This window comes from Artibeus jamaicensis, unplaced genomic scaffold (assembly GCF_021234435.1).
Source record: "Artibeus jamaicensis isolate MK-2021 breed Jamaican fruit bat unplaced genomic scaffold, CSHL_Jam_final contig_944, whole genome shotgun sequence".
Taxonomy (NCBI): domain Eukaryota; kingdom Metazoa; phylum Chordata; class Mammalia; order Chiroptera; family Phyllostomidae; genus Artibeus; species Artibeus jamaicensis.
Window position 1 is genome coordinate 1,434,311 of NW_026522020.1, and position 26,460 is coordinate 1,460,770.

General features: G+C 51.4%; 1 protein-coding gene across 7 annotated transcripts in view; it reads left to right on the top strand.

Annotated features, from left to right (window-relative positions):
• The first annotated feature begins 282 nt into the window (after window positions 1–282).
• EIF4E2 (eukaryotic translation initiation factor 4E family member 2) overlaps window positions 283–26,460 on the top strand; it is a 29,469-nt gene continuing 3,291 nt past the window's right edge. The window contains exons 1-9 of one of the 7 annotated variants that reach the window (XM_053655219.1): window positions 301–390; window positions 4,612–4,674; window positions 4,931–5,030; window positions 5,917–6,031; window positions 8,434–8,568; window positions 12,617–12,721; window positions 14,129–14,281; window positions 14,375–14,511; window positions 16,140–16,403. In XM_053655219.1, the coding sequence (XP_053511194.1) occupies window positions 4,963–5,030; window positions 5,917–6,031; window positions 8,434–8,568; window positions 12,617–12,721; window positions 14,129–14,281; window positions 14,375–14,511; window positions 16,140–16,212 (786 nt within the window). In that variant the 5' untranslated portion in view covers window positions 301–390; window positions 4,612–4,674; window positions 4,931–4,962 and the 3' untranslated portion in view covers window positions 16,213–16,403. Of the gene's footprint in view, window positions 391–684; window positions 873–4,611; window positions 4,675–4,930; window positions 5,031–5,916; window positions 6,032–8,433; window positions 8,569–12,616; window positions 12,722–14,128; window positions 14,282–14,374; window positions 14,512–16,139; window positions 16,404–20,928; window positions 21,007–26,460 lie in introns of those variants that run through there. The other 6 variants (XM_053655220.1, XM_053655217.1, XM_053655218.1 and 3 more) reach the window with 6 other exon arrangements.

A 26,460-nucleotide genomic window follows, 5' to 3' on the forward strand; every position in this document is an offset into this window, starting at 1 on the left:
GGCTGGAGTTGGGATCTGTACCAAGCTCTGAGTCCAGAGCCCGCACCTTCGCCGTGAGCGCCTTTCTCCGAGGCTGCCCAGCACGCGCTGTCTCGGGCGGGGAGTGATTCCTTGGAGGCACAGGGCGGGCGCCCGGGCAGCTGGCCGGCCCGCTGACTGGAACCGACCTGACGCCAGCGGCTACTGCGGCCGGCAAGCTCAAGCGCCTCGGCGCAGCCGTCTTAGGCTGGCGTCCCGGGATATCCGCCCCCCACTAGGCCCGCGCGCCTACGTTCCGCTGAGCCCCGCGCAACCGGAAGTGGCCGGGCCCTAGCTGGAGGGACCGGGCGAAGCGGAAATCATTCCGTGAGGCAGTGGCGACGGCAAGAGGATGAACAACAAGTTCGACGCGTGAGTGGCGTGCGGCCGCCTCCAGGGGCCCCTTCCTTCAACCGTTCCCTGCGCCTGCCCTCGTCGCGGCTGGCGGCAGCGCCAACTCCACGGCGCTGGCCTCCGTCCCTGGCTCGGGCTGCGGGCTGGACCCGGCCCAGGAGGCCGGCTGGGAGGAGGGAGCTGGGAGAGCGGGGTGCAAGTGTCCCGGGGACCCCAGGGCAGCCCGGACCGAGGGCGAGACGCCGGGACCGGGGAAGGGGCGGTTGTGCCGCCCGGAAGGAGATTTTCGGACGCCCCGCCCCGGCAGGCGCGGGGTGCGCGGCGGCGTGGAGGGCTTTGGGTGTTTCCGCAGCCTGGCCGCTTCTGAATTTCTGAAACCAGCTTCCCCACACGCTCATTCTGGCCTGCGCTGGTCACCTCTCCTCGCCGAGTCTGTTTTCTCATCTGCAGAGTGGGGACGGTAAAGAGCCCAGGTCGTAGAGTTGTGAAGATGCAGTGAGGTAATGCGGCCGGCGGCCGCTCTGTTGGACGGAGTTCTCCCCGTCTTCCTGAGACTCCTTCCTATTTCCTTTCTCCTCCCCCTCCTTTTCCCTTCAACACACTCCGGGAGTTGCTCGCCGCTGGCCCGGCGGGTGTACTTGTGGCCCCGTTCCGGACTTCTCTAGGTACCCTGAGTCCTAGTTCCAGCAACACTGTGGAGATGCAGAAAAGAAATGCGGAGTAATTTCGCATATTTCCCTCCAGCGATTGTTATCTCGAGGTAGATTATGTCTTAGCTGTCTTATAGGAATCTTGTAAATCTGTCCAGCAGCAGAAAAGTTGCCCAGTCTCTGAGACATCGTTACCCGAGCCACCTCAGTGCTCCGTTGTCCCTATAAGGGGCTTTATAAGGGTCACACCGCATACAATATGGTTTAATGCGTAAATCGCTAGAGCGATGTACAAATGTAAAGTGGAATGATTTAGTTCAGGTTGCGACCCACTGTTGCTGATGGGGAGTTAACTTCCCAGTGCAGTGAGCGCTGGTGTGCATATTCCCAGGTCCTGATCCTAGGGCTCCCGGTCTCTGGCAAGCGCCCTGCATCGGCCCCTCCCCATCACAAACCCCGCAACACCCAGCTCCAGACCAAAGTTCTGCTTCAGTGGAGCTGCCTGCCAGGCCTGCACCCTTTCCTCCACTAAACTGAACAAATCCAAATTTTATCTTAGGACACTTTATGGGTCATCTGGCCCAGTCCTACCCGAATTATTTGGAGCTCTGCAGTCAGCTAATTTAGGAATGGTAATCAAGGTTTCCAAGGGCAGCTTTCTAGGTACTTTTCATACAGTCTTTAAGAAAAAAAGATTTTATTTATTTTTAGAGAGAGAGGAAGGGAAGGAGAAAGGGAAAGAAACATCAATCAGTTGCCTTTCATGCTTCCCTGACCTGGCCTGCAACCCAGGCATGTGTCCTGACAGGGAATCAAACTCGTGACCATCTGGTTCTCAGTCCGCTGAGCCACACCAGCCAGGGCTCACATATTATTTCTAGCACTAACAATCCTGCAAAAGGGACCCTTGCCTCCTTTCACAGGTGAGGCAGATGAGGTGCTCTCAGCCCAGGTAGCTTGCCCCCAACAGCAGGAAGGACCATGTGGTGGGATTCAAACCCAGGTTTGTTGTTTAACCTTGGTTCAAGCACCTCTTGACAAAGATTAACCTGGGTCATTTATAATTGGTTCTGATTATTAACTATAACTTATACAGGGCCAGAGTTTTTTAATGTCCATCTTCCAGCTGTGCAGGGAAAAACCCAGCTTTCTTTCATTTGAAATTAGCAATTGAAGATAGCATTCTTGCCCCTAGTTTTTCTGTTGTTTTTGTTTTTCGTGCAAAAAGTCTGCATTCCCACACCATTGTGACATACTTGGCATACTTCTGCACCCTGCACCAGTGGTTCTGAAGGGTTTGGTTCAATTTTTAAAAGCCCTGTGCCTGGAGGTGAGTGCTGTAGCCTGATCAGGTGGGCTCAGATTAATGAAAAACTTGAGCCTCCTTCACTGCGTGGGCTCCACTTCCACAGACGTAACTGAAGACTGTAATTGCATCCTGCCCCTTTCGTCTGTCAGCTTGTCAGCTGCCATTGCCATTGATCCTGTTCGTGTGAAAGCCCTCAGGTCCTTTCCCCTGTGCTGCAGTCCCAGCTGGAGAAGCTGAGTTTTCAGATCCAGATGCCAGACCTTGATTGGTCCCTCCTCCATCTTTGTTAGCTTTTGGTTCATTCCTAACTGTTGTCTGAACCCATGATTTGGCACTCCTCTTACTCTGCTGGGTATTGCGTTGATTATAGAGATCCATTCACTAAGCATGTATTTTTTTTCTCCCACTGTCTGATGATAGACATAGAAAGATGAATTAGACTAAGTTCTTACCACAAGGAATCTGTCTAGTCCAAAAGTGTGAGGATGTACCTGGGCAGGAGCAAGTAATAGGTGCAAGTAATTTGCCTTAAGTGTAGGCTCCAGAGGGTAGGGGGGGTCGGTTAGCTCCACCCTCAAGAAATAACTGCACAAGGTGAAGGTCATTAGGGTTTCCCATTACTGTCTTAGAAGGGAGTCGGAAAGTATGGTGGAGTTGTGTTGTTTTTTTGCGACATAATTGTTTTTGTTGTCATTTTTTTCTTTTCTAGTAGTGATTAGCAGCAAAACCACTAAAAAGAAAGGACGTCCACGCTCTGTGTGGAATAGCACAAGGAGGGATGCTGGGTGACTGCCCCTCTTCAAACAAGACTTCAGGGAAGGGCACCCAGAGGATATAGTGGGGGCGGGGGCTGAGGAGAGAGGGAAATGGCTTATGCCCTAAGGAGGAGAGAGAGCCTGGGCGTGAGCAGTAGAAAAATCCACGACATGTTCTCAGTCAAGAGACAAAAAAACTGGCCATGCCAAGTATCCCTGGGACAAGCACAAACATTTATTTGGGGCTGTCCAGAAGAGAGGAGCTAGGCTCAGCCTAGGGAGAGACTAGGAAATATCTCCAGGAGAAAGTGGCCCTCAGTCACAGCTCTGAAGGACACTTTAAGAAGGGAAAGAGGGCTGACTCCGTAACAGGGCAAGGGGAGGTTGGGGAGCTGCAGATGGTGCACACTGCAGTGAGTGGAGCTTGCGGGACCAGGCAGGAGATGGTGTTGGCACTCGCAGGAGAGCTGGGCCTCTGTACCATGTGAGGCCCGAGTGCCTGTCCCCCACAGGCACTTGTGGTGTCTGATACTGACAGTAGGTGCTCAGTAAATGTCCTGGCACTTGGGTGCTAAACAGGCTCCTTTCGGAAAGGAAACCAAACCAACCCAAGTGTCACAAGGGGAAGGGACACAAGCACAGATTAGGTCTCCCAGAAGTGCAGGGAGGCCAGACCAAGCTAGTGAAATGACAGCATCACAGATACAGCCAGTCTCATCCCTGCTCTCTCCGCTGTCTGTTCCGTCCCCTTCCCCAGCTAGCTCCCTCTGCTTTCGCTCATTGTCTTTATTCCTTTGTGGCTTTTCTTGTGTGTTACCTACATGCCTGCTCCAGCTCTGGCTGTGTGCAGTTGTTCATCTTTTGGATGAAAAACTGAGAAGGAATCTGCTCATAACTTTGGGCGAGGCCCTGAAGTGTATGTATCGTCGGGGTAGACTGTCCTTTTGTCAGATGCCCTTCGTAGTCATGTCGTGTCTGGGGGTGGGGGCATGAACAGCAGTGCACGATCACCTGCGTGTATATCCTACAGCTGGGCCTGTGGAGTGGGCGGAGCAGGGGCCCCGACACGGGGCTGGCTCTTGAGTTCTGACACTGACAACGCTTTTCTGCACGCTAGGCAGTGAGGATTCGCAGGCCCAAAAAATAAAGTGCCTGACAGCAGGCTTCTGTTTCCGCATAGAGTAACATCTGAATTGTAATCTGAGTGTGTCTAGCACTTTCCTTGAGAATTACCTAATTCCACTCGACTAGGTAGTTATTAGGGCCAGGAAGGTGATTTCAAAGAATATCCTTGATAAGTTAATGGTCCAGCTCTAAGCAGCATTCTTATCAAATCACCTTCTGCTTCTCTTTCTGTCTGAATCTAGTGAACTTTGGGTGTGCCTGAAAGCTGTGGGGTAGTTTCACTCTTCAAAAAAGTGACCACTTGAAGGACATTTGACTGCTTATAAGGTGGAAAGGCATTCATTTCTTCTTTCAGTCATTTTCTCCCATTTATCATTAATGCAGCATCTTCCTGTCCTAGGTGCTGGAGATACAAAGATTCAAAGACACTGTTCTAGGGGATCCCTCCATCTAGGAAAAACAGGTGTGGGAGGCTGTGGGGGGAGTGGCGCCGGAGGTGGAGGGGTAGTATCTGCACAGAGCACAGACGTGGGTTGTAGATTGCTCCAGGGGGGCGGGGTGGAGGCCGGTAGGCAGGAGTCAGGTTCCAGAGTATCTTACATTTCATTGTACTTTGTCCTGCAGGGTGGGCATCAAAAGGAAAGGAACAGTTGAGAGTTTTGGGGTTTTTTAGCCTTTTTTTTTTAATCCTCACCTGAGGATATGTTTATTGATTTTAGAGAGAGAGGAAGGGAGAGACAGAGACACTGACATGAGAGAGAAACATCGATTGGTTGCCTCCGGTACACACCCCAACCGGGGATCGAACCCGCAACTTAGGTATGTGCCCTGATCGGGAATCTAGCCCGCAACCTTCTAGTGTACAGGATGATCCTCCAACCAACCGAGCAACCCGGTCAGAGCAGAGCGACAATGGAGTTTTGAGCATGGAAGTTAAATGGTCAGTTTGCATTTAGAAAGACCATGCTCGTGGCTGTGTGGAGGATGGGTAGAGGGCAGAGATGACTTGTGTTGGGGACTTACTGCAATAATTGAGGTGATGGGAAGCAGGCCTGAACTGAGGCAGCAGCAGTGGGGGAAGGTAGGAGAGGTGGTTAGAAGATGTGGCGAGAAGGATAGGTAAGTTTTTAAACTTCATTTGAAATGCCAAAGCAGTTGTTTAATTCGGAAACTCTTCTGATTATGGACTCTTTATTTTTGAACAAGAAAACAATCCTTAAACTGTTTACCTCTTTAAAAAATTTTTTTACATGTTTATCTTTAGAGAGATGGGAAGGGAGGAAGAGAGGGAGAGAAACATAGATCCATTGCCTCTCGCATGCCCCCAGCTGGGGACCTGGCCTGCAACCCAGGCACATGCCCTGACCAGGAGTTGAGCCTGTGACGTTTGGTTCACAGGCTGGCGCTCGATCCACAGAACAGCACCAACCAGGGCTAAAATGTTTACCTCTTGCTTCTTTGTGCAGCCTGTTAGGAAACTGGAAGATGATGCTTGCTGGAATTCACACATTAGCCGATGGGCATTTCATTTTTGTTTAACCCTCCTAATTGATTCTCTGCATCCCCTGGCCCTTCTCTGGTTTCATGGCCATATTTTGAGTGACTTCCGGCTGGTTACATGGTAGCGCATTTGACCTGGTAGCTGTGTGAGGTGAGTAGGAGTCAGTTCAGTCATGAGATAACATTGTTTTGCCTTTCCACATAGATTAAAAGATGATGACAGTGGGGACCATGACCAGAATGAAGAAAACAGCACACAGAAAGATGGTGAGAAGGAAAAAACAGAACGAGACAAAAGTCAGAGCAGCAGCAAGAGGAAGGTGAGTTCCGTGCTGGGCAGAGATAGTTGCCTTGGGACTCAGGCTCAACTGTCTCGCGGAACCTGTTTATCTGGAAGAGTCCAGATTAACGCGACTACTCGCTGTTGTGTAATAGCCGATTCTGTTCTCAGGAAAAGGTTACGGAGCCACTTGAGTGCATTCTGGGATGCAGAGTATTGGGGGGGGGGGCTCTGTGCACAGGGTGCCTCCCACCCCCACCCCTGGCCACCGCTGATGAGAATAAGTCAAGACCTGATCTGCTTGGGGAGGAAAGGTGGCAGATCTTGCAAAGGAGAAAGGTCAAGAGCCTTTTCCTCAGTGGGCTTTTATTAGGTTCATTTTACACAGGAATACAGGGAAAGCTCAGTAGTCATTGTCAGTCAGTGAGGATCAAACAATAAATAGCATACAAAGGACAACTAGGGCTTATTCTGAGTCAGGGTCTGTTAGCTAAAGGGCTACAAAACTTTGGGAAACAAACTCATTTCCTGCTCGGACCCTTATTAGAAAACAACATTCTTAGCAAAGCACGTTTCACAGGATTTTATGTATTCTTTCTTAGGCCTGATCGCCCCTGGAGAACCCGCCCTTTGCAGCACAGGGCTGCACCCACCTTCAGCGTTGTTTCAGGTTTAAGTCAGGCAGGGGAAGTAAGGCAGCCAAGAGATTAGGAGACTTCTCACAGGCAGAATGAGGACTCAGGCTGTGTCAAAGCCAAGGGGTGAGGGTCCATCACCCCCTTTTGCTATAGCCCCCCAAGTCCTTCTCTGGGGCTCCCTGTGATTGTGCCTGTCTTAGGTTGTTACTTCCTTGAGGAATCTTACCCATCCTTGGCTAACGGATTATGCACTGGGGGCCAGGCAGGGTGAAATAAAAGGGGCTGAGGGGGAGTCCCTGCCAGGGAGATAAGCTTTGTCTCCTTAGTGGCTTATGGTTGCTCACTCAGCCTTAGCCACGGGGCAGCGTGGTTCCCAACATCGTGGAGCTCCTCCCTTAGCATAGGACCCAGAGGTGCTGCCTTGCTTTCCAGTGCCCTCCTGGCCTGAGGTAGGGGAGGATAACCCTGGGGTTAACACAGCTGTTTGCTTCATAAGCTGCTGCTGAGTGTTTCAGATCCTGCACATCCCTTGAAATTAGTGACTTAGAAAAGAGACAATTTGGAGAATTAGCTGGGCCAACTTCTTGAAGAATCAAAGCAGCCCTAGCCTGTGTGTCTTGGTTGGAGTGTCATCTGGTAACCAGGGGTGTCCACCCTTTTTGGTGTCTCTGGGCCACACATTAAGTACATTGTGACACATAATCACAAGAAAAATCCTGTAATGTTTTAAATGTATTTACAGTTTTGTGTTGGACTTCATTCACAGCCATCTTGGGTGGCCTGTGGACTCCAGGTTCGATACTCCTGTGCCCCAAAAGATTGCAGGTTCATTTCTGGATCGTGTCCCAGGCCTCAGTTGCAAGTTCGGTCCCTAGTTGGGGTGGGTATGAGAGGCAACCATTTGATTTTTCTCCTCCTCCCTTTTCTTCTTTCTAAAAAAGAAAAATCAAATAAACATGTCCTTGGATGAGGATTTTTTTAAAAATCAAAGCAATCATTATTGCTTTATTCAACAATATTGAGCCCTGGCTGGTGTGGCTCAGTGGATTGAGTGCTGGCCTGCAAACCAAATAGTCACAGGTTCGATTCCCAGACAGGGCACATGCCTGAGCTGCAGGCCAGGTCCCCAGTGGGGGGCACATCATCGACAATGACATATTGATGGTTCTCTCCCTCTCTTTCTCCCTCTCTAAAAATAAATAAATAAAGTCTTTAAAAGAACCCCAATATGGAATATCCTATAGATACAAGCATTTTAGGTGCTAAGGGGACACAGAGATGAATGAAACTGGATCAAGGAGATGACATTTAATAGTGGTGATAACAGTAGCTGACATTTATCGCATGCCTACTATGTGCCAGTCACTGTGCTCAGCACTTCATTTCTGTTCATTTCTTTGATCCTCTCAGCACCTCTATGAGATGATTATTATTATTTTCCTCGTTTTTCAGATAAGTAGCTGAGGCACAAACAGGTTAAACAGCTCGCCCTAGGTCACTAGCTAGTAAATGAGAGAGTGTCATAGAGGAGGAGGTGCTGGACCTAGGACTCTGTTGAGATAAGGCATAAGCACAAACACTTGCGAAGGAGAAAGTTACAGAAGCCGTCAGAACAGAGATAGACTGTTATAGGGGCTTGGAGTCAGGTAACCAGCCGCTGCAGCAGGTCACTGTGTGAGCAGCACCTGGGGCGCACGGTGGGCCACAGACCAGGGAGGTGGTCGGGGCGGTGCCAAAGTACGTCCTCCCCGTCCCAGAGCACGTGAAGAAGGGCCAGTTCTAACACGCCTCCTTCAATTCCCAGGCTGTTGTCCCTGGACCAGCAGAGCACCCCCTGCAGTACAACTACACGTTCTGGTACTCCAGGAGGACCCCCGGCCGGCCCACCAGCTCCCAGAGCTACGAGCAGAACATCAAACAGATCGGCACCTTTGCCTCAGTGAGTATTTAGTGAGCCTGTGGTGCATCCATGCCTGTCGCTGTGTTTCCTCACCCTCCCGCCACCTCTCTGGGGTTCTGGGTTCCTTATGTCTCAGGTCAGATTTGGTCATTCTCAGGTTTCCCAGTATACACCCATAGGCAACCAGTATGTGAATTGTGGGGTTGATTAGCAGGGGACCACACGAAAATGCAGGTTTGTTTAAGTAGATCTTTATTGAGTCCTAACTGTGTGTAGTGTTTGGGGTAGGGGAGCTATAAAATTTTATAGTACATGATATACTCACAAGGCTTGATGATTAAGTAAAGAGTAAACTTCAGAAGGTTCTTTTGTATTTTTTAAAATATATTTCTCTAAGATTTCATTTATTTGTGAAGGGGAAGGAAGGGAGAAAGAGAGGGAGAGAAACAGTGACCCCCAGCCTGGGACCTGGCCTGCAGTGCAGTCATGTGCCCCGACTGGGAATCGAACTGGCAACCTTTCAGTTTGCCGGACAATGCTCAATTCACTGTGCCACACCAGTCATGGCGATTCTTTTGTGTTTTATATAACCTCCCGCCAGGGTTTTGGATCTGTTAGTGATGTGTGTATAGAGTAGCATCTTCCTTTCTGTCTTCAGAAAGAAAATGAAATCTCTTAAAAATATTTCTGTGGGTCCCGACGGCACAGGGAGCCCAGCTGTCTTGTCTCCCTCCCAGGTGGGTAGCTGGATTTGCATTCCCTGAGACGCTGTCTGCAGCTCGTCGTGTGCTTCCTGTGTGCTGCACCTTCCACGTCTGGGCAGAGTCAGATGCGGAGTTTGTTGCTTTCTTGAAATTATTGGGGTATTTGCCCTGTTTGAAATGCAGACATAGAAGAGGCACTGATAGACAATGAGTGTTAGAGTAGAATAGTGAAGAGGGAGTACACAGTAGCAGCCACTCTGTGTAACTGCCATTAAGCGTTGGGGTGGCCCTGTGAGGTCGGCGGTGGTGTCCAGACCGTACAGATGAGGACGTGAGATTGGACTAAGTGCTCTAGGTCTCAGCGGTAATGTACTCGACCAGGTGGGGCGGCTGCGAGAGCCAGGCTGCAGAACCCGTACACTCTCCCCATGCACCAGGATTTGATGGGAGGCGCCAGTTTTCAGATACGGGCTTGCTAGACAAGCTCTACTTATTTGTCCGTTTACTATTGGGTATAACTGGTAGGTAGTTCATCTTATTACTGAGAGAAGAGATACATGCTCTGTCATCACTGGTAAATGTAGGCTCTTTTTTAGCTTCTTTTTTTTTTTCTTTTAAGGTTTTATTTATTTATTTATTTATTTTTGAGGAGAAGGGAAGGAGAGAGGGAGAGAAATATCAGTGTATGGCCGCCTCTCATGTGTCCCCTGCTGGGAACTGGCCTGCAATTCAGGCATGTGCCCTGACCGGGAATCGAACCGCCATCATGTGGTTCACAAGCCCATGCTCAATCCACTGAGCTACACCAGCCAGGGCAAATGTAGCCTCTTTTGAAAATTAAAGACAGCTTGTGCACTAGAGCATATTTGGTTCAAGGAACGTTTGTTGAGTTAATTCAAGGCACGAGTGGGGTTCTAAAATGATCCAAGACCTTGCGCTTAGGGAAGCAGGACCTGGCCAGGAATTTCCAACACAGGAGACAGCCGTGCTGTTGAGAAGAGCTGCAGGGCCACTTCCACGCACTGTGTTTCTGAATGGCCCGGGCAGTCACTCCTGCAGTGTTCAAGGTCAGCTCCGTTCTGGCTCTTCTGAACTGGTCACAGCCGTGTTGTGGCCTTTTGTGCAGGAGTGCTAGCCGTCACAGTGCCGTGGCAGCCTCGGGGCTGTGGACAGCTGGTTGAGCATGTGCGGGTCAGAGAAGACGCTGAACTGGAGAGGGAGCTCTCACCGGGGTCCTGTTGGTGCCCTTTGTGGGAACCATAGATACTTCTCGCCGTTTTCTTCCTCTTTTAAGGAAAGCCTAGTTCACCCACCTTGGGAAAGGAGGGTTTTTGTTTTCTTTGGTGCACATATCAGGTTGAGTAGATATTCTCGTTGGTGCCGTCTTGGGTTAATTCTTTCATACTTGCTGGATGGGTGATGTTGTTCAAGTTCACTGCTGTGTAATTCAAGGCAGTAAGAGATGGCCCCCTATATTAAATTCCTTGCAGGGAAGTAATTACATTGTGAAACCCTTTAGTAAATCCAAAGTGGTATTTCCCCTTTGTCCTTAATCATAGTATTTAACAACATGTAAAAGTTCTCGAAATCAGGTGACTCAGAAGGCAGTGGTTTAACATGGAAAGAGCAGTGGGCTTGAGGGGGTCACAGGGCATGTTCTCTGGTGCCTGACTCCATGGGTGGGGCAGGTTCTGACACCCTGTTCTCTACTCTGTGCAGAGGAAGGTTGTTCTGAAGTCTTTTCTACACCTCATTAATTGAGTCTGAATACTTTTAAAACATTTTTTTCAATTAAGAGTTTCAGAAACCATAATTGCCTGGACAGAAGGGGGGGAAAGTCTCTCAAAGTTAGTTCACGTTTTTGAGCTGCCTGCCCCACCTCCCATGGCTCAGATGTGAGGTCGTGATTGAGACCAAAGTCTGGCCTGAGTGCAGAGCAGGGCTGAACTGGCCGTGCAGCGGTGCTCATCGAGGAACTGGGGTGGCTTGTGCGCCTTCCCTCCACAGCCCTCCCCAGTCCCTAATCGCAGCGAGCCGCAGGGCCTGGGGGCGCGCTTCCTTCCTTTCCGCTCTGTCTGGGTGGAGAAAGGTGACTGCTTGTGCACCCTTGACCACTCAGCGTCCCAGATCACCTTAAACAGGTGTGCACAGCAGCTGCCAAGATGAGATGCTGCCAGTGGCATTCATTCCTGACTTGGCTGTCACATGAGGCACTGCCTGGGTCCTTGTCCTGTAGAGGAGCTGAAGGGACCTTGGTTTCACACAGCGGGTGGTCCCCTTCTCCTCAGTTGCCATCCAGGTCTAGAAACATGGCCTGAACCTCTGTTTCTCTCCAGACTGGTCCACATTTTTTTTCTTTCCTCCTCTAAAATGTGCCCCCTTCCTGGCCAGCACTTAGTAGGTGTACATGTGAATCACAGAGGAATCGGGAATCAGCCTCTCCTCTCAGCACCCCGCTAAGGAACGGGACCAGCTGCACCAGACAGAGAAGCGTTTCTGCTTTCCCCGCAGGGCTGTGGAGGAGGGTCAGGGAGCCCCAAGAGTGTTCCAGTGTAAAAGGGGCTTCCTGGGGACAGGCTGGTGATCTCCGGGGCAGGTGCAGGTCGAGGGCTGGCTGGAACAGGTGAAGGATCAGTCATGGGGACATTGACTGTTTTTGCACACTCATTCACATAGTAATAACTGTGCCGGTGCCCAATGGGTACTGGGACCACTGGGGGTTACTTTGTAAGGGGTGCAACTGACCACTGTGCTATGTACCTGAAATGAAACAGTACTGAACGCCTGCTGTGACTGAAGTGAGTGAAGAGGGACTTTAGCCCTAAGTGTGAGAGGCTGAGTCCTGCTCGGTTCCGGACTGTCCTGGCCTTACCTGAGGCACCGTGGGTGCTCCTATCATCAGGCTTAGTAACTAACAGGACTGAAGTGCATCTCATCGTTGCTGATGCTGGATTTGAGTGAACAGTCTGTGATCAAGGGGACGAAAGGGTTTCCCTTGCATGGAACAAGGTCCCCATAGCAGGTCATGGGTGTCCTGCCGCCTCTGCAGGAGGGAGGGCGTGTTGATGGATAGACTCTGCAGGAGGGAGGGCGTGTTGACGGATAGACTCTGCAGGAGGGAGGGCGTGTTGACGGATAGACTCTGCCAGCAGAGGCCCTGGCTGAGGCTGGCATTTCTCACCAAGAGGGGTTGTTCTTGGGTCAACAGTGTTAGGTTTTTCTTTCATCCAGCTTACCACACAAGCCTCCAAATGAAAATGTACCCTTCAGAAGTGTAGCCTGAAACTGTGTCTTCTGTGTTTATTCTCTCTTAGGTAGGGCTTGTGTTCATTCATTCATAGGAAAAAGTCCCATCTGTTGCATCCCGGGCCTTCTCTCCACAGGTGGAGCAGTTCTGGCGGTTTTACAGCCACATGGTGCGTCCCGGGGACCTGACTGGCCACAGTGACTTCCATCTCTTCAAAGAAGGAATTAAGCCCATGTGGGAGGTGAGGATTGAGGGCCTCACACTGTTTTTCTGAGCAAGTTGTTTTTTGTTTGGGGTTTTTGTTTTGTTTTTTCAGCCTAGCCAAGGCTTAAAGTGTTTTAAAGTCTTCTCTCAAAGTTGCATCGCTGTTTGGCACCTCCTTCGGACAGGGACCTCCAGGGAAAGGCACGGTGCCATCGCGTGTTGGGGCTTGGCGCTGGGTGGTCTGAGAGGGTGTTGCAGTGACATTTGGGGGTGTTTTTTATATTACCCTTATTCCCATAGAGCTGGCAGTGTGTGTGTTATATTACCATGGCATATGTAAGATTAAAGTGGGTAAAAAATAAGCTCATAGGCAAGAACGGGAGCCCTAGAGCTGAGCTTTGTGATCTCGTTGCTTTGCTGAAATCCATCTCTAGTTTGGTGCCATGGTGTTTTTCTAGAAGACAAGTGCGATCACACCCCACACCCTGCCCTGACCGAAATTTAAAATGTCACACGGCTCTCCCTTGCTCACATGCTCTTGCAGCTGGTTGGCCTTTCAGGCCCCATCCCCCATCCTCTCTGAATCATCCCTTCCCTCGTCCCCATCCCCGTCCCCATTCAGGCAGAGTCTGCGCTGGACGCGCCCCGCAGTGCCTCCAGGCCCTCCGCCTGCTCTGCCTGGCTGACTCCTGGGTCCCTGGAGGCCCAGCTGCTACATGCTTCCTCCTTTTTATTTTTATTTTTTATTTATTTATCTTTAGAGAGGAAGGGAACGAGAGAAGGAGAGAAATACCAATGTATGGTTGCCTCTGGTGAGTCCCCTGCTGGGAACTGGCCTGCAACCCAGACATGTGCCCTGACTGGGAATCGAACCGCGATTGTGTGGTTCGCAGGCCCACGCTCAATCCACCGAGCCACACCAGCCAGGGCTGCTTCCTCCTTTTGAGTCTTTCTTTCTTTTTTCTTTTTCTTTTTCTTTTTAAGAATATGGTTTGTTTTTGTTTTTTTTTGTAGATTTTATTTGATACAGCAGTGCTGGTCAGACTATACTGCTATAGTTAACGTTCTCGTCCGTCTGTCTCCTCAGCTAGACTGTGTCTGGGAGAGACTGGCTTCCTGTCTGTGTATTTGTGACATGGTGACACTGGCACACTTGTGGCACACTCGTGGCAAATGAAGTGAGGAGTGATCTGTGTTTGGAATCTGACATCATTTCGATTCCTAGTTGCAAAAAAGAGGGTCCTTTTTAAAGTGTCTGTTGAGCCGTTGTTTGAACTGGCTTGTATCAAGACCCCCACCCACCTTGTTTTTCTCTCCTCTCCCTACCACCATTTTTCCTATAAAGTTGGATAACTGGAAAGTGACAAGACCTCTGAGGGATCACACCAAAGAAAAAAGAGCTGTGAAACTATATTTTAATTTTTTGCTTTCTGTCTTTTGATAGGATGATGCAAATAAAAATGGTGGCAAGTGGATTATTCGGCTACGGAAGGGCTTGGCATCCCGCTGCTGGGAGAATCTCATCCTGGCCATGTTGGGGGAACAGTTCATGGTTGGGGAGGAGATCTGTGGGGCTGTGGTCTCTGTCCGGTTCCAGGTAAGCCCCCCGTGGGCAGGTCTGGTTTCACGTGCTGCCTCTCCTCGCCCCCTGCTCCGGCTTGCTTTGATGAGCCCTCTTGTCCTCCTGCAGGAGGACATCATTTCGATATGGAACAAGACCGCCAGCGACCAGGCAACCACAGCCCGAATCCGGGACACGCTTCGGCGAGTGCTTAACCTACCTCCCAACACCATTATGGAATACAAAACCCACACCGACAGCATCAAGTACGTGTTGGGGAGGGTTGGGGGGACGTGTCCCTGAGCTTAGCAGAGGTCCAGAGGAGTGTGGTGGAACAGGGGACTGCCTTATGGAGAAGGGACAGACCAGTCTTCCCCTCTAGTGCTTCTGGCCACTGGTAGCAGCTCTTTACTGGTGAGGCTCCTGCACCGCAGCAGAGAGCGCCCCCTGCAGGACCCCAGCTGCAGTGTCTGGGCTGGCTTTCCTCACACGTCTTTCATGGGCTGGCTGCCATCTTCAAGCGAAGATGTCTTCAAGGGCTCTTCCTTTTCCTGCCATTTTTTAAGGTCACTTCACTGAACAAGAAAGTCCTCCCAGTCCACTCCCGCCCCCACTTTTGCATGTCTTTTTAACCTGTTAGCTCCTGTCTGTCTCTGTGCCCCGTGGAATTACCTTCTTATCAGGAATGTGACTCCATTTCCTGGTGTGCAGAGCTGAAGTCCTAGAGGAAGCAGAATAGTGTGTTTGTGCGGGTGGAATCCCAGGAAGCACGAATGCCAGTGGGGAGATGAGCTGGGCTTTGTTCTCTGCCGAGGGCTCTGGGCAGTGGAGCGGGCGTCCACACACGGCAGTCACTGGCCAGGGCAGTGAGCGAGTCTTAACTGCGGCCAGGCCCTCTGAAGGAGTTGGGGGCGTGGCCATCAGACTTCTCAAGGCCGTGGGGAGCCGGCGATGGGGAGTCAGGACGTGTAGGTCCAGGTGCTCTCCTTTGACTCCAGCATCAGCATGTGTCTTTGGCAAGTCTCTGCCACTCGGCCTCAGTTTCCCCCTCTGAAATGGGGCTGACACTACTCCACCTGACAGGGTTGTTGGGAGGCTCACTGAATCTTTGTCCTGCGAGGTCCTCAGGAGACTGCGCTCACAGGGCCAAGTATTAGTATCGCTGTCATCGTCATCATCATCAGACATGATACCATCATGACGTTCCGGTTAAAGATGAGTGTCAGCCCAGTAGTGGTGTTCAGCAGACAGCCCATTTGGGAGTGTTCCGCATGCATTCACAGATGGCGGCGTTAGCTGGAAGTAGCCAAGGGCCTGTTTTTAACCCTAACCCTGCCACAGGAGTTGGTCCGTAGGCAGAGGGTTGGGTGTGACTCATCGCAGTCCCCAGGAGCTGGACTGAGCGGTCCTCTGTTAGCATTGTTTCCTCTGAGGAGGTTTTTCCTATTCGTTATTCTGAGGGTGGAAATAGTGTCTGCCCTCCTGGCCAGGTTTAGTGCAGGATGGCGGCATCCACACCTGCCTTTTCTAGGACTCTGTGTTCAAGGTTCCCAAACTGCCCCCCAGTTCGGCCCCCACCAAAGCAAGCTTTTCACTGGGATAGGAAAGGGAAAGAGGTATTTTCCAGCTCTCCCCTCTCCACTGGTCTCCCTCTCTCATACCCTGAGGCAGTTCTTCCTGACTTCTGCAGCAATGTGTTCAAGTCCTTAAAGAGGCTGGGGGAGCCTGCGGGCTTTTGCCTTAGTCTGCTGCGCTGCTTTATCCAGCCTCTGCCTAGCACTCCAGCCCTGCAGCAACAGGGACCGGAAAACCCTCCTTGACACCCAGATGCTACTTTCCACGCGTCTCCCTCCCTTTCCTCCCCCAATGTGCCGACCTTTTGCACTCCCACTAGAATGCCAGGCAGGCTGGGCCCCCCAAGGCTCCTTTTTCAAAACCTCTGGAAGCCGCGGTTGAATGGGCCATGACCCTCTCCCTGTGTGGATGGCACCGTCATTGAAGCTGGCATCATCGGAGCCCCTTGTTCTGTTGGCGTGCTACCTGGAAGACCCTTCTGTCCTGGACAAGAGGAATCGGAGGAGCACTTTATGTTTTAAGAACAGGCTGACACAGCAGCTACCACAACAGCTGAGATCACTTAATAAATGGTGCTAAACTAGCTTGTCTCATGCTCTTGCTCTTTGTGGCGCATCAAAGGAGTGGCCTTTCAGACTGACTGTCACCATGTTAAGGAACGGCACAGACTTCTCCCTGAGGGCCATTGGGGGAATGCAGCCTCATTTCCATAAGCCCACCGCACAGTGTCCCGTGGTGTTTCGTTCCACTTCCGCTGAGGGCTCACATAATGAGGTGACATCTAACCCAACATGAGACCCTGTTTTCTGGTACTTGAACTTTAGTTTCCATCTGGCCACACTGATGAACGAGAACCGAGTGGTTTCTGAGGTAGAGTTCAGCTGGAAGGTCGTTAAGGTTGGAAAGGGGGGTCCTTGGCTTTCGCTTCGCTGGCTTTGTTTGCCTTTACTTCAGAGACAGCTCTTGCTTGGAGGTGAAGTCCTGCTTCCATCTGTGCGTGTCTGTACGTATGTAGCTTCCTTGCTTGGTGCTGACGGGGTCTTCTCACTGCCAGAGCTGCCTAAGCCCCAAGCTCTCTGCCAGCCTCTCCCTTGCGCTTTCCCTGTAGAGCCAGGTCGTCATCCTCTTTGAGCCCCCTCTGCCGGCAGGGCCTCCGGGGCCCAGCCCTTCCCTTTCTCCCAGGCGGTTGTGCCTCGGGAGCCGGGCTGGGGTGACTTCTTCTTCCTCTGTGAGTCTGCTCCTTAGGGTTGCTGACTGCAGCGCGTGCCAGCCCCTCACGTGCTTTGTGGCTTGGCTTGTGTGGCCCACAGGCCCTGACCTGCATGCACAGATTGCAGTGAGCCTCATGTTACTTTCGGCTTTCTTGAGAGCTACCAACTAAACCAAAAATAAACGTTTTTGCAGACCCTGGGTCAGGTTGCCTAACAGCATCTGTGAAGGTGGCCGTGGGCAGATATGGGGGTTTCCAAAGTGGCTGTTCCATTTGGCAGCGCCACCCTGGGCTTGTGCCATCCTGATGGACCATCGGGCTCCATGTGGCCTGGCGTCCCACAGGACACAGTTGGGAGCAGTGTCCTTGGCTCTGCCCTCAGGAGCAGTTTGTGTCATTGCTGCTTTCCTGGGAAATGGGAGGTGTGTTGGTTCGTGGAGGTGCCTGTTCTCTGATCTCAGCATTTGTGATTACCACTTAGGGCCTTTCTCCTCTTGCCTCCATTAGTGTGTCATGTGTACCGGCCTTCATTTCAGCTCGTGTAACCGGTCCAGGGGATAAGTGTAACGTCACCTTCCTGAGCCAGGGTTCATCACAAAGCACCAAACTGAGCTTGAGACCCCTCTGGTCCTTGCCACATGTGAGCAGACATCAGAACCTGCTTCGTGCCCTTCCTCATGGCTCTCGCACAGGGATGGCTTTGTTTAAGCCAAGGGACAGCAGCTGCTGGGACTTGAGAATCAAGGAAATGAAGGAAGAAGCACTCTGGAGAACAGTCCCAAGTATTTTGGAAATGGTGAGGGGACTCTTAAGAGTAGCCTAGATTCTCAGGCAGATGGACCTCTACCTTGCTACATTTCTGTCCAATTTCCATTGTCCTTTTTTCAACTGCTCAGTTTCTCCAGCCTGCCCCTCACACTGCTTGTGGCCTTTTCTTGCTGTGCTTGCGCTCCTAGGAGAGCTGAGGGGCAGTCACTGCCACGCTCAGCACCCAGGCTGCTTAGCTGTGGAGGGGTCGCCTGCCTGCTGCCTCCTGCTCTTGTGTTGCCAGCAGTGGGCCCCATAAGAGTGAGCAGGTCCCAGTGAGAAATGGGAGACCAGTTAGACCGAGTGTTCACCCAGGTGCATGGCTCCTGTTAATGAGGCCAGTCACAGCTGAGGCTCTGTAGGTTTGGGTCCTTGTAGGCATGAGGTGACTCGCTGCATCCTTCATTTTGAAAAGCAGTCTCCTAACACAGACTTGCAACCCAGAATCATGGGCACACCGGGCTAACACTGGGCAGAGAGCCCACACAGCAGCAGTCTTCTGTGCTGCCTCTTTGGAATAGGCCCATGATCCCTTTGTGCGTCTGGCCTGGAACGGAAGCGGGGAAGACAGGGCCATCTTCACGCAGGGGCCACCGTGGTGGGGAGACTGACAGCTCCCTCTGCAGAGAGAGTTGAGGGTAGGTGAGTTCTCTTTATTTCTTTATCCTAGAGGAGAAACGGATCAAGTCATGGGGAATTTCCTTAGCCTTGTCCAGATTTCATTGTACTGAAACATCAGCCTTTGTGGGCCAGGGCCAACCCTCCCCTCCGTTGTGGCTAAATCATAGCCCGATGGTTCTGGGCCATACTGGTGCAACTGCTGGCCTGGCTTAGGAAATGTGTCCCTGCTGATGTTCCAAGTAAAGGAAGCCCAGGCTAGCAGGAGGCTGAGCTTGTCCTGTGGGTGTGGAGGGCCAGCTGAGTGCGAGGCTGTGAACCAGGCCTTGGGGGTGGGGGGTGGGGTGGGTGAAAGTTCAGGGCAGCACAGAAATGAGCTCTCTGCTCCCAGAGTTTGCTTTCCAGTAAGTGAGCTGAAACAAGAGTGGTCTTCAAAGGACTCTGCTAACCTGTTATTTGAGTTTGTTCAGAATTCCCTGTGGGCTATATTCACCTCAGCAATTTTTTTAGAAGCTTCATTCATATGACACTTTTTTGACATTTAACTTTTTTCTTTCACCTTTAAAAGAAGCACATTTTAGTATTACCTAATATGCCTGTGACACCACGTGGAAAATAGGCCGTTTTTCCTCGCTTTAGCTTGTTGGTTTGCTCGTAGCCAGAGTGATGGATGGTCCCAGTGAACGTGACCAGCTGCTTTGTTTCCACCGAGCCCGTGTGAGGGACGTCCTTTACCTGGGTTCTTCAGGCCAAGGTTTAACATGAGGACGAAACTTGTGAAGGAAGAGGGAGGGCGGTTCTCTGCGGGAACGGGTCAGAGGGCGTCTGAGGTCCATGTGTCTGCAGGTTCTGGACACACAGCTGCTCTGTCGGGACTAGTGTAGGCCTTCCGAGAAACAAAGGAATAAATGAGAGTAAGCTTCCACATAACCATGTCATTTCTTGTGGACACTGAAGTTGCTTAAAACAGAATTTAAAGCTCACTGTTAAGACGAGAGGGGTTTCCTGGGTCATTGCCCCAGCGTCGGATTTGCCTTTGCCTTATGTGCCTTCCTTAATTGGGAATGAAGAGCGAAGTGGCCTTCTAACGTCACACATGGACTCACAGAGCTCCTCCCTGCACGGCCATCACCAGAGCGGGCTGTGGGACAGATGTCTCGCTGTGGAAGCTGCACTGACGGACTGGTGCGCCTGCCAGGCAGGCCTGTGCTTCTCTCAGCTCAGTCCGTGTGTGTGCGCAGCTTCGGTGATGCCGGCTGAAGAAACCGTCTCCGCGCGCTGCCCCTTGTGTGAGAGGCGGTGGGGCGCTGGCTTGTGAGGACACCGACAGAACCGCGTCGGTGTTGCCCGGGAGAGTGGGTTTGCACTGCCAGGTCTCTGTACTCAACCCCTCCCCCGTTTAAAAAGAAGAACAAAAGCTTCCTGTAGGAGTCCTGGTAAGAAAGTGTGCTTCAGTGGCTGTAGCCTAAACCTGTCGAGAGTGACAGTACGTTGTCACTCCTTTAAACTAAGGGTGCAATGATTCACAAACGGGAATCTTCTAAATTTAGATTTAGAAGCCCCAAACGACCCATTATGTGCATAATTGCCAGGAAACTTAGCAGACATCTCATCCATAATGGGGCCGAAAAGTGGCCAGGATATTTTCTCGTAGCTCTCTGACAAAATTTGAGGTGTATCAGGGCTCCAGATGCCTGAGGACTCTGCTGTCTTTGCGGCCGGCAGTCACCAAGGACCTCTCTGGGGCACCGGCCTGAGGGGCTGTGCCCCTCGGTCACACTCCTACCCCTCCCTGACCCCAGTTTCTGCATGAGTTCATCAGCCTGGAAGTTGTCATGGGCCTCGTTCCCTGGAGATCGAGAACTGCTGTGGCCTACACCGCTTGAACTTTAAGATGATCACACGGGTATATTCAGAAATGACCGGTATAAATTTGGGGTCTGATGTTAGAGGGTCAGAAAGTTGGAAATGTGAGAGCAAAGGAATGCAGAGCAGTGTCCCCCTCGCACCTCTAGACGTGATGCCGTTGGGCACCTGCCTCTGCCTTCAAGGTGAGGCCTGGCGCAGCAGAGCCGTTCCTGCCACCCGCCCCGCCTCCCTGCTGCCCTTTGCCCCAGTGAGTGGGAGGTGTTGCCCGTGATGGTGGAGCTTAGCTCTGCCCTCATTGGCCTCCCTGGTGGACTCGTGGGAGGATGGGTTACAAAACCTCGAGGGAACAGTGAGCGAGGGCCGGAGTTCACCAGTGGAGCAGCCAGGACAAGTGCCAACTGTCCCTGAAAGGCACTGCCCTCCCTGCAAATCTGAGGGCGAGTCCAGGTGGGAAACCTCACAGCTGTGCTTCCGGGTATCGGATGGGCTGCACTCGACCTTGAGGGTATCTGAAGCGGGGTGTGGGGTGATGTGTCTTCTCTTTGTTGTTAAAAAGCTTTTGATCTGAATGTGCTATTGTGTTTTTTTGTCTCTGGTTTGCCAGGGCCTGGGAGGAGTTTCATGGCCTGGTGAACAGCAGCGGCCGCTGATCGGACGCTCCCCTCTGTCTCTCACACTCAGGGTAGGGCCTCGTCTATTCTCTGTAACCCCGTGACGTACCTCTCAGCTGTAGGGCCCCTCTTCCCAAGGGGCTGTGCTCTCCCCATGTACCCCCCAGCCTTGATCTGCCCACATTATTGAGTCAGCTCCAGCCCCTCCTCTGGCTGATGCTCACGGTCTCAGTCCAGACCCACTGGACTGCGATGCTCCCTGGGCCGCATGTCTCCCGGTGAACGCCTGGGCAGGTTGCTCAGCCTCACCCTACCTCCCTTCTCTCGTTTGGGAGGGAGGGTCCACGGACTAACACCTCTCTGGCCTCCTCCGATGCCAGCATTTCATGGTGATGAATGTGCCACAAATCCTTTTTCTTTGGCTCAGACGTGGCCATTTGTAAGCTATCTGGCAGTATCCTGTGACTAACATGGGGCAGGTGAGACTTTTGTCTCTTGTCTGCTGGGGGTTTGTCAGTTGTGAGGGGACAGGGGTAGAAGGGTGGGTTTGCACAGTGAAAGGCTGGGGCGGATGCAGGGCTCTGTGGGAGATAGAGAGCTCTGGGTCACACTGTGACTGTACCATCGCATGCTGGCAGGCAGGGAGAGACCCTGGGACAGCAGCATGGGGTCAGCTGGAGCGTTCACGGACATTTGCATTCCAGTGAAGGGCATGCCAGGTTCAGGTCCGCCGCTTTAGAGAGGACACTGGGAGCACTTACTCTGGATGAGGAGTGGACGGAGAGACAGTGTCTGTGTGTGCTGACCCAGGAGCGTCTTCCTGGACCGGACCAGCCCCTACTCTCCACCATCCCTGAGAAACGGAATTTCTTAGGGTGGAGCAGAACATGTCGACTGTAGTAGCTGCTTCAGAATTCTGCCTTCACAGGGAGGAAATGAGACTTTTCCAAGAGAAGGAGACCTGCATTCCTCAGGTGGGCTGGACGAGCGGATGACACAGGGATAGAAGCAGGTGGCCAGGGGTCTGAGGACTGTGTGGATAAACAGTCCCAGAGTTGCCGCACACAGGATGATGCCACTCACACCTCCTATTGTACTAGTTTAATTCCCCTATGATAAATTCCATTTTAGATGATAATGCTAGATTTTTTAAGTTTTTTAAAAAAAAACGTTTATTGATTTAGACCCTGGCTGGTGTAGCTCAGTGGATTGAGCCCAGGCCTGCAAACCAAAGGGTCGAAGTTCCATTCCCGGTCACGGCACGTGCCTGGGTTGTGGGCCAGGTTCCCCAGGAGGGGGCGCACGAGAGGCAACCACACATTGATGTTTCTCTCCCTGTCTCTCCTTCCCTTCCCCTCTCTCTAAAAATAAATAAATAAACTCTTTAAAAATGTTAATTATTGATTTTAGAGAGAGGAAGGGGAGAGAGGGAGTGAGACAAACATTGATGTGAGAGAAACATCCGTTAGTTGCCTCCCACATGTGCCCCAACTGGGGATTGAACCCACATACCTAGGTAGATGCCCTGACCAGGGATTGAACCTGCAGCCTTTTGGAGTACAGGCTGATGTTCCAACCAATTGAGCCACACTGGTATGGGCTAGATGATAATACTAGGTTTTTTAAAGTTGAAATGTAAAAGGTTTCTCTGCCATTTGTGGTCAACATGGAATTCTGGGATGGCTGCTAATATGCCAGAAAGGATGGAAATGACATCAGCTGTGCAGTTACATATACTGATTTGCAAGCTGCAGAGCAGGCGTTTGAGGTACATTAAGTTTAATTTCCAGAGGCCTGCGTCTATGATGGAACTGTTTTAATTATGTTACCATATTTAATTATGTGTAAGTTTTTTTGCTTTTAATATCCCTATAATTGGAATGCTTACAGTGAAAGTGATAAGAAAGATTTTTGTCCCAGTTTAATTAGCAATATTTACTTCTTAAAGTACATAAAATGACACCTTAGAAGTCAATAGCATTAATAACATCTTAGGTTCCATGCAAAAACACTTTAAAATGAAATTGGAATAGTCAGAAAGAGAGAAAACTTATTCCCTCTCCCCTTAGTTACAACTAAATCCCCCAGATAAAATATCGAATTGCTTTGGAAAGTCCTATCTTTGCGTGATTGCCATTTTATAGTCTCTGTGTTCTCCCCTTCCCCCGTTTTTTTTTTTTAAAGATTTTATTTATTTTTAGAGAGAGGGAAAGGGAGGAAGGCAGGGGGAAAGAAACATAGATGTGTGAGAGAGACATCAATCAGTTGCCTCTCACACGCCCCCAACTGAGGACCTGGCCTGTAACCCAGGTGTGTGTCCTGACTGGGAATTGAACCGGTAACCTTTTGGTTTGCAGGCTGGTGCTCAGCCCACTGAGCCACACCAGCCAGGGGCTCCCCACCCTGTCTTTTTTATGGGCAGATGAAGGGGGTACTTATGCTTCGTGATGTACAGACTTGGAGGTCTGAGAGAAGTATTAGAGTCCAAACAAAAACCCAGCTCACTCCATTGTCTTGTTAGACTTGAAAGGGCCTTCTTCCTATTTCATGTATAGATTTAACCTTGGATTTGGTGCTCGGAGAAGCTGCACGTGTCCAGCTCATGTTGCCTGAGCAGCCGTTTCAGATGCCCCTGACATTTGGCCTCTCATCCTCTCTTTGTGTTTTCCCCTTCCAAGGAGGTCATGATCTGTGATGAAATAAAAACTATTTAAATAATTCTTATTGAACCACGAGTGGTTCCTCAGTTTATTGGATATTTTTTGCCATTATATATGGCTGCTAATACTGGAGGATCATTTCATTTGGCTCCCATTGTAAGTGAGAATTGACCTTCCCAGCACGGTGTCCCTAGAAGCCCCCGGTAGCTGCTGAGAGAGGGTTCTGGTCTCTTCTGTGTCTGGGCTGGCATGCACAGAGCAGTGGTCTGTACTGGGGAATGAAGTTGGTGTGGCCACTCAGTGGGAACTCAGGCATTGACATGGCCCCGCTGCACCTAGGGGGTTGGCTTTTTAGTTAGCATGTGCTCAGGAGCGTGGAGGAAGCCAGAACTGGCTGGGGCTGCACAGCTGAGAGCCAGAGAATGTTCCTGTGGAGAACATGGGCACTTAAGCCTGCAGCCTCTCTGTGGCTACACTCTCAGAGGCCCTGGCAGGGCTGATGCTCAGGGAGGGCTCCTCCTGGCCGGCGCCCAGCTTTCCCCAGGGGACCCAGAGTCACTTTGGTGCCCAGCTCAGGGGCAGGTTTCCATAAGAACAGGAGGCATTCTGAGGGACCGGCCACTCTGCTCCTCCGCCATCCACTCTCAGGAGCTAACTCTGCCCTAGCTCATTCTTTCTAGAGTCTGTTGTACTCTTCCATTCCTCTGAAAGGACAAGAAGGTGATCATTTTGAGGCAGAGCAGATTAGAAAGTGGTTTGAGATATTTGGGCAACACTTTGTTGCACGTTGCCTGGAAGTGTGAAGTTAGGAGCCAGTTTTGATGGAGCTCTGCTGTTCCTGAGGCTCTGTCATCCCGACAGAGGGTCATCCAGGGGGGAGAGAGTTCCTGTGGCATTGTGGGTCCTGCAGCCCCGTGTCCTGTACCCTGGCATGTAAACGTCTGCTGGGAGAAGTTAAGATGCAGTGGGAATCTCCATGTCTGAGGCTCAGTCCCAGTAGCTCATGTTACATACATTCGCAGGTGAGGACGTAAAGTTTCCCTCACTTCCTTCTAAAATGTCTTCCAAATCAAGAACAGCAAGAACCTTCCCGGTAGCCTGTGCACCATCCCAGCCTGGCTGGGTGGCTGGGTGGTTGGGTGGCTGGGGGCTAGCTTTCAGGAGTTCTCTCCAGATTTCTGAAATGTTAGTTTGCTTTTAAAGGAACAGAAGCCCTTCTTTTTGCACAAAAACAAAAGTCACCTGTGCCTCTGCCACTCCTGACCCCACTCGCCCTTTCCCTGTCTCCTAATCTCTTGCAGCCTGGGAGGGCGAGGGTCGGTTCCCAGCTGGTTTGAGGTGAACACATTCCGCAGACCGAATGGGCCCCAGGCTGCTCTCAGCCCACTTCTTTTTTAGAAAGGCTGGACCAAAGCCACCAACTGTCACCAGCCTGTCATTGCAGGAGCCTGTCACCCACCCTGTTGCTCTTTCTCTTCCTTGACGACAGACTCTGGAGGAACAGCTGATTGTCCTGGCCCCCTGTTTTACACACAGGCTGAGTTAGGGTGTTGGTGGCCTCTCCCGTTTTCTGACTCTGTGGGGTTAGCAGCAGCAGTAACACCAAGAAGTATGTAGAGCTCTCCAGCTCCCCCGCCACAGGAGGAATTTGTTTCTGGCCAACCCCAGCACAGGGCAGGAATTCTTCCCAAGAAGGACGCTTAGGGTGAAGATGTCCTGGAAAGGCTCTTCCTTACATCACAGAACAGCGGCCAGGGCTGCTCCAGACCCTGGTCTGCCCTCTCCTCCAAGGCCGATGGGTCTCCCGAAGGCAGACCTTTCCCTGGCTCTCCTTCCTGCACCCCCGCCTGCCTATCACCTGCCTCATTTCTCCCTGCTGGTTTGTGACCCAGTTGCTCAGTGGGAGTAGAGGTGGCATGGGAAGGAAAGAGGTGGAACAGAACAAGCCACCCCTTCCTCACGCTTCTTTGTTGTTAGGCTCGTGCTCTGTCCTGCGGATTCGGTGGTAGCACACCGTCCCTCAAGGGACTGCGAAGTAGTGCACACGCCAGTTCCGCTTATTGCTGTCTGCCTTAGGGTCGTGTCTATGCCTTGTCCCATGCTAGCTACTTGGTGGCATCTCAGTGGGGTCTGTCCTTTTGAAAGGCTTTTTAAAAAAGATGCACACCTTGTTGAATTCCCTTTGTATTTGGCCTTTAGCTCCTTAGATCGTTGGAGCGCCCGGGAGCCATTGATAAATGAGCTACTTGGGCACGCACGACAGTTACGGAAAATGCCGGTGGGCTTTTGGATACTGTCGGTTTCTTCTGTGGGCAGAGGTCGCGCACCCAGCCGCAGCTCCTGGTCGGTCTGTGTCTCACACTCACTGCAGCCTGTCTCTGCGTCAGAGGGGCCATTAGTCCCTGCCAGCCTGCCCCCGGCATGGAGGAGAGCCCACGGCCTGTGGCAGGAGGACACTGCTGCCTGGCTGGGCTGAGCGTACCTGTTCGTGTGGACCCGTTGCCCTGTGCTCAGTCAGGGCCATTGAAGCCAAGTTTCTAGAATGTTCCATTAAAAATCAAAGGGAAATAATGGCTTCAGAATCAGGTTAATGAGACTTTCTGTTTTGGAATTCAGACAAATTGAAGACATAAGCACTGGGCTAGAGCAGTAAATAAGGTGACCTTTAGAGCCCCTTCCAGCCCTTAGATCTCAGTACTCAAATGGCAATGTGAATGGCTGAGGTGTCGCTGGGTCCTAGTGGGGGCAGGAGTGGGCGCTAGTAGGTGGCCAGACTTGTCTGCACACTAAGAAGGCCACTGGCAGGACACATCCTATAGTTCGTTCCACACACGTGCTCAGGCACTCACGCTTCTCTTTCAAGAA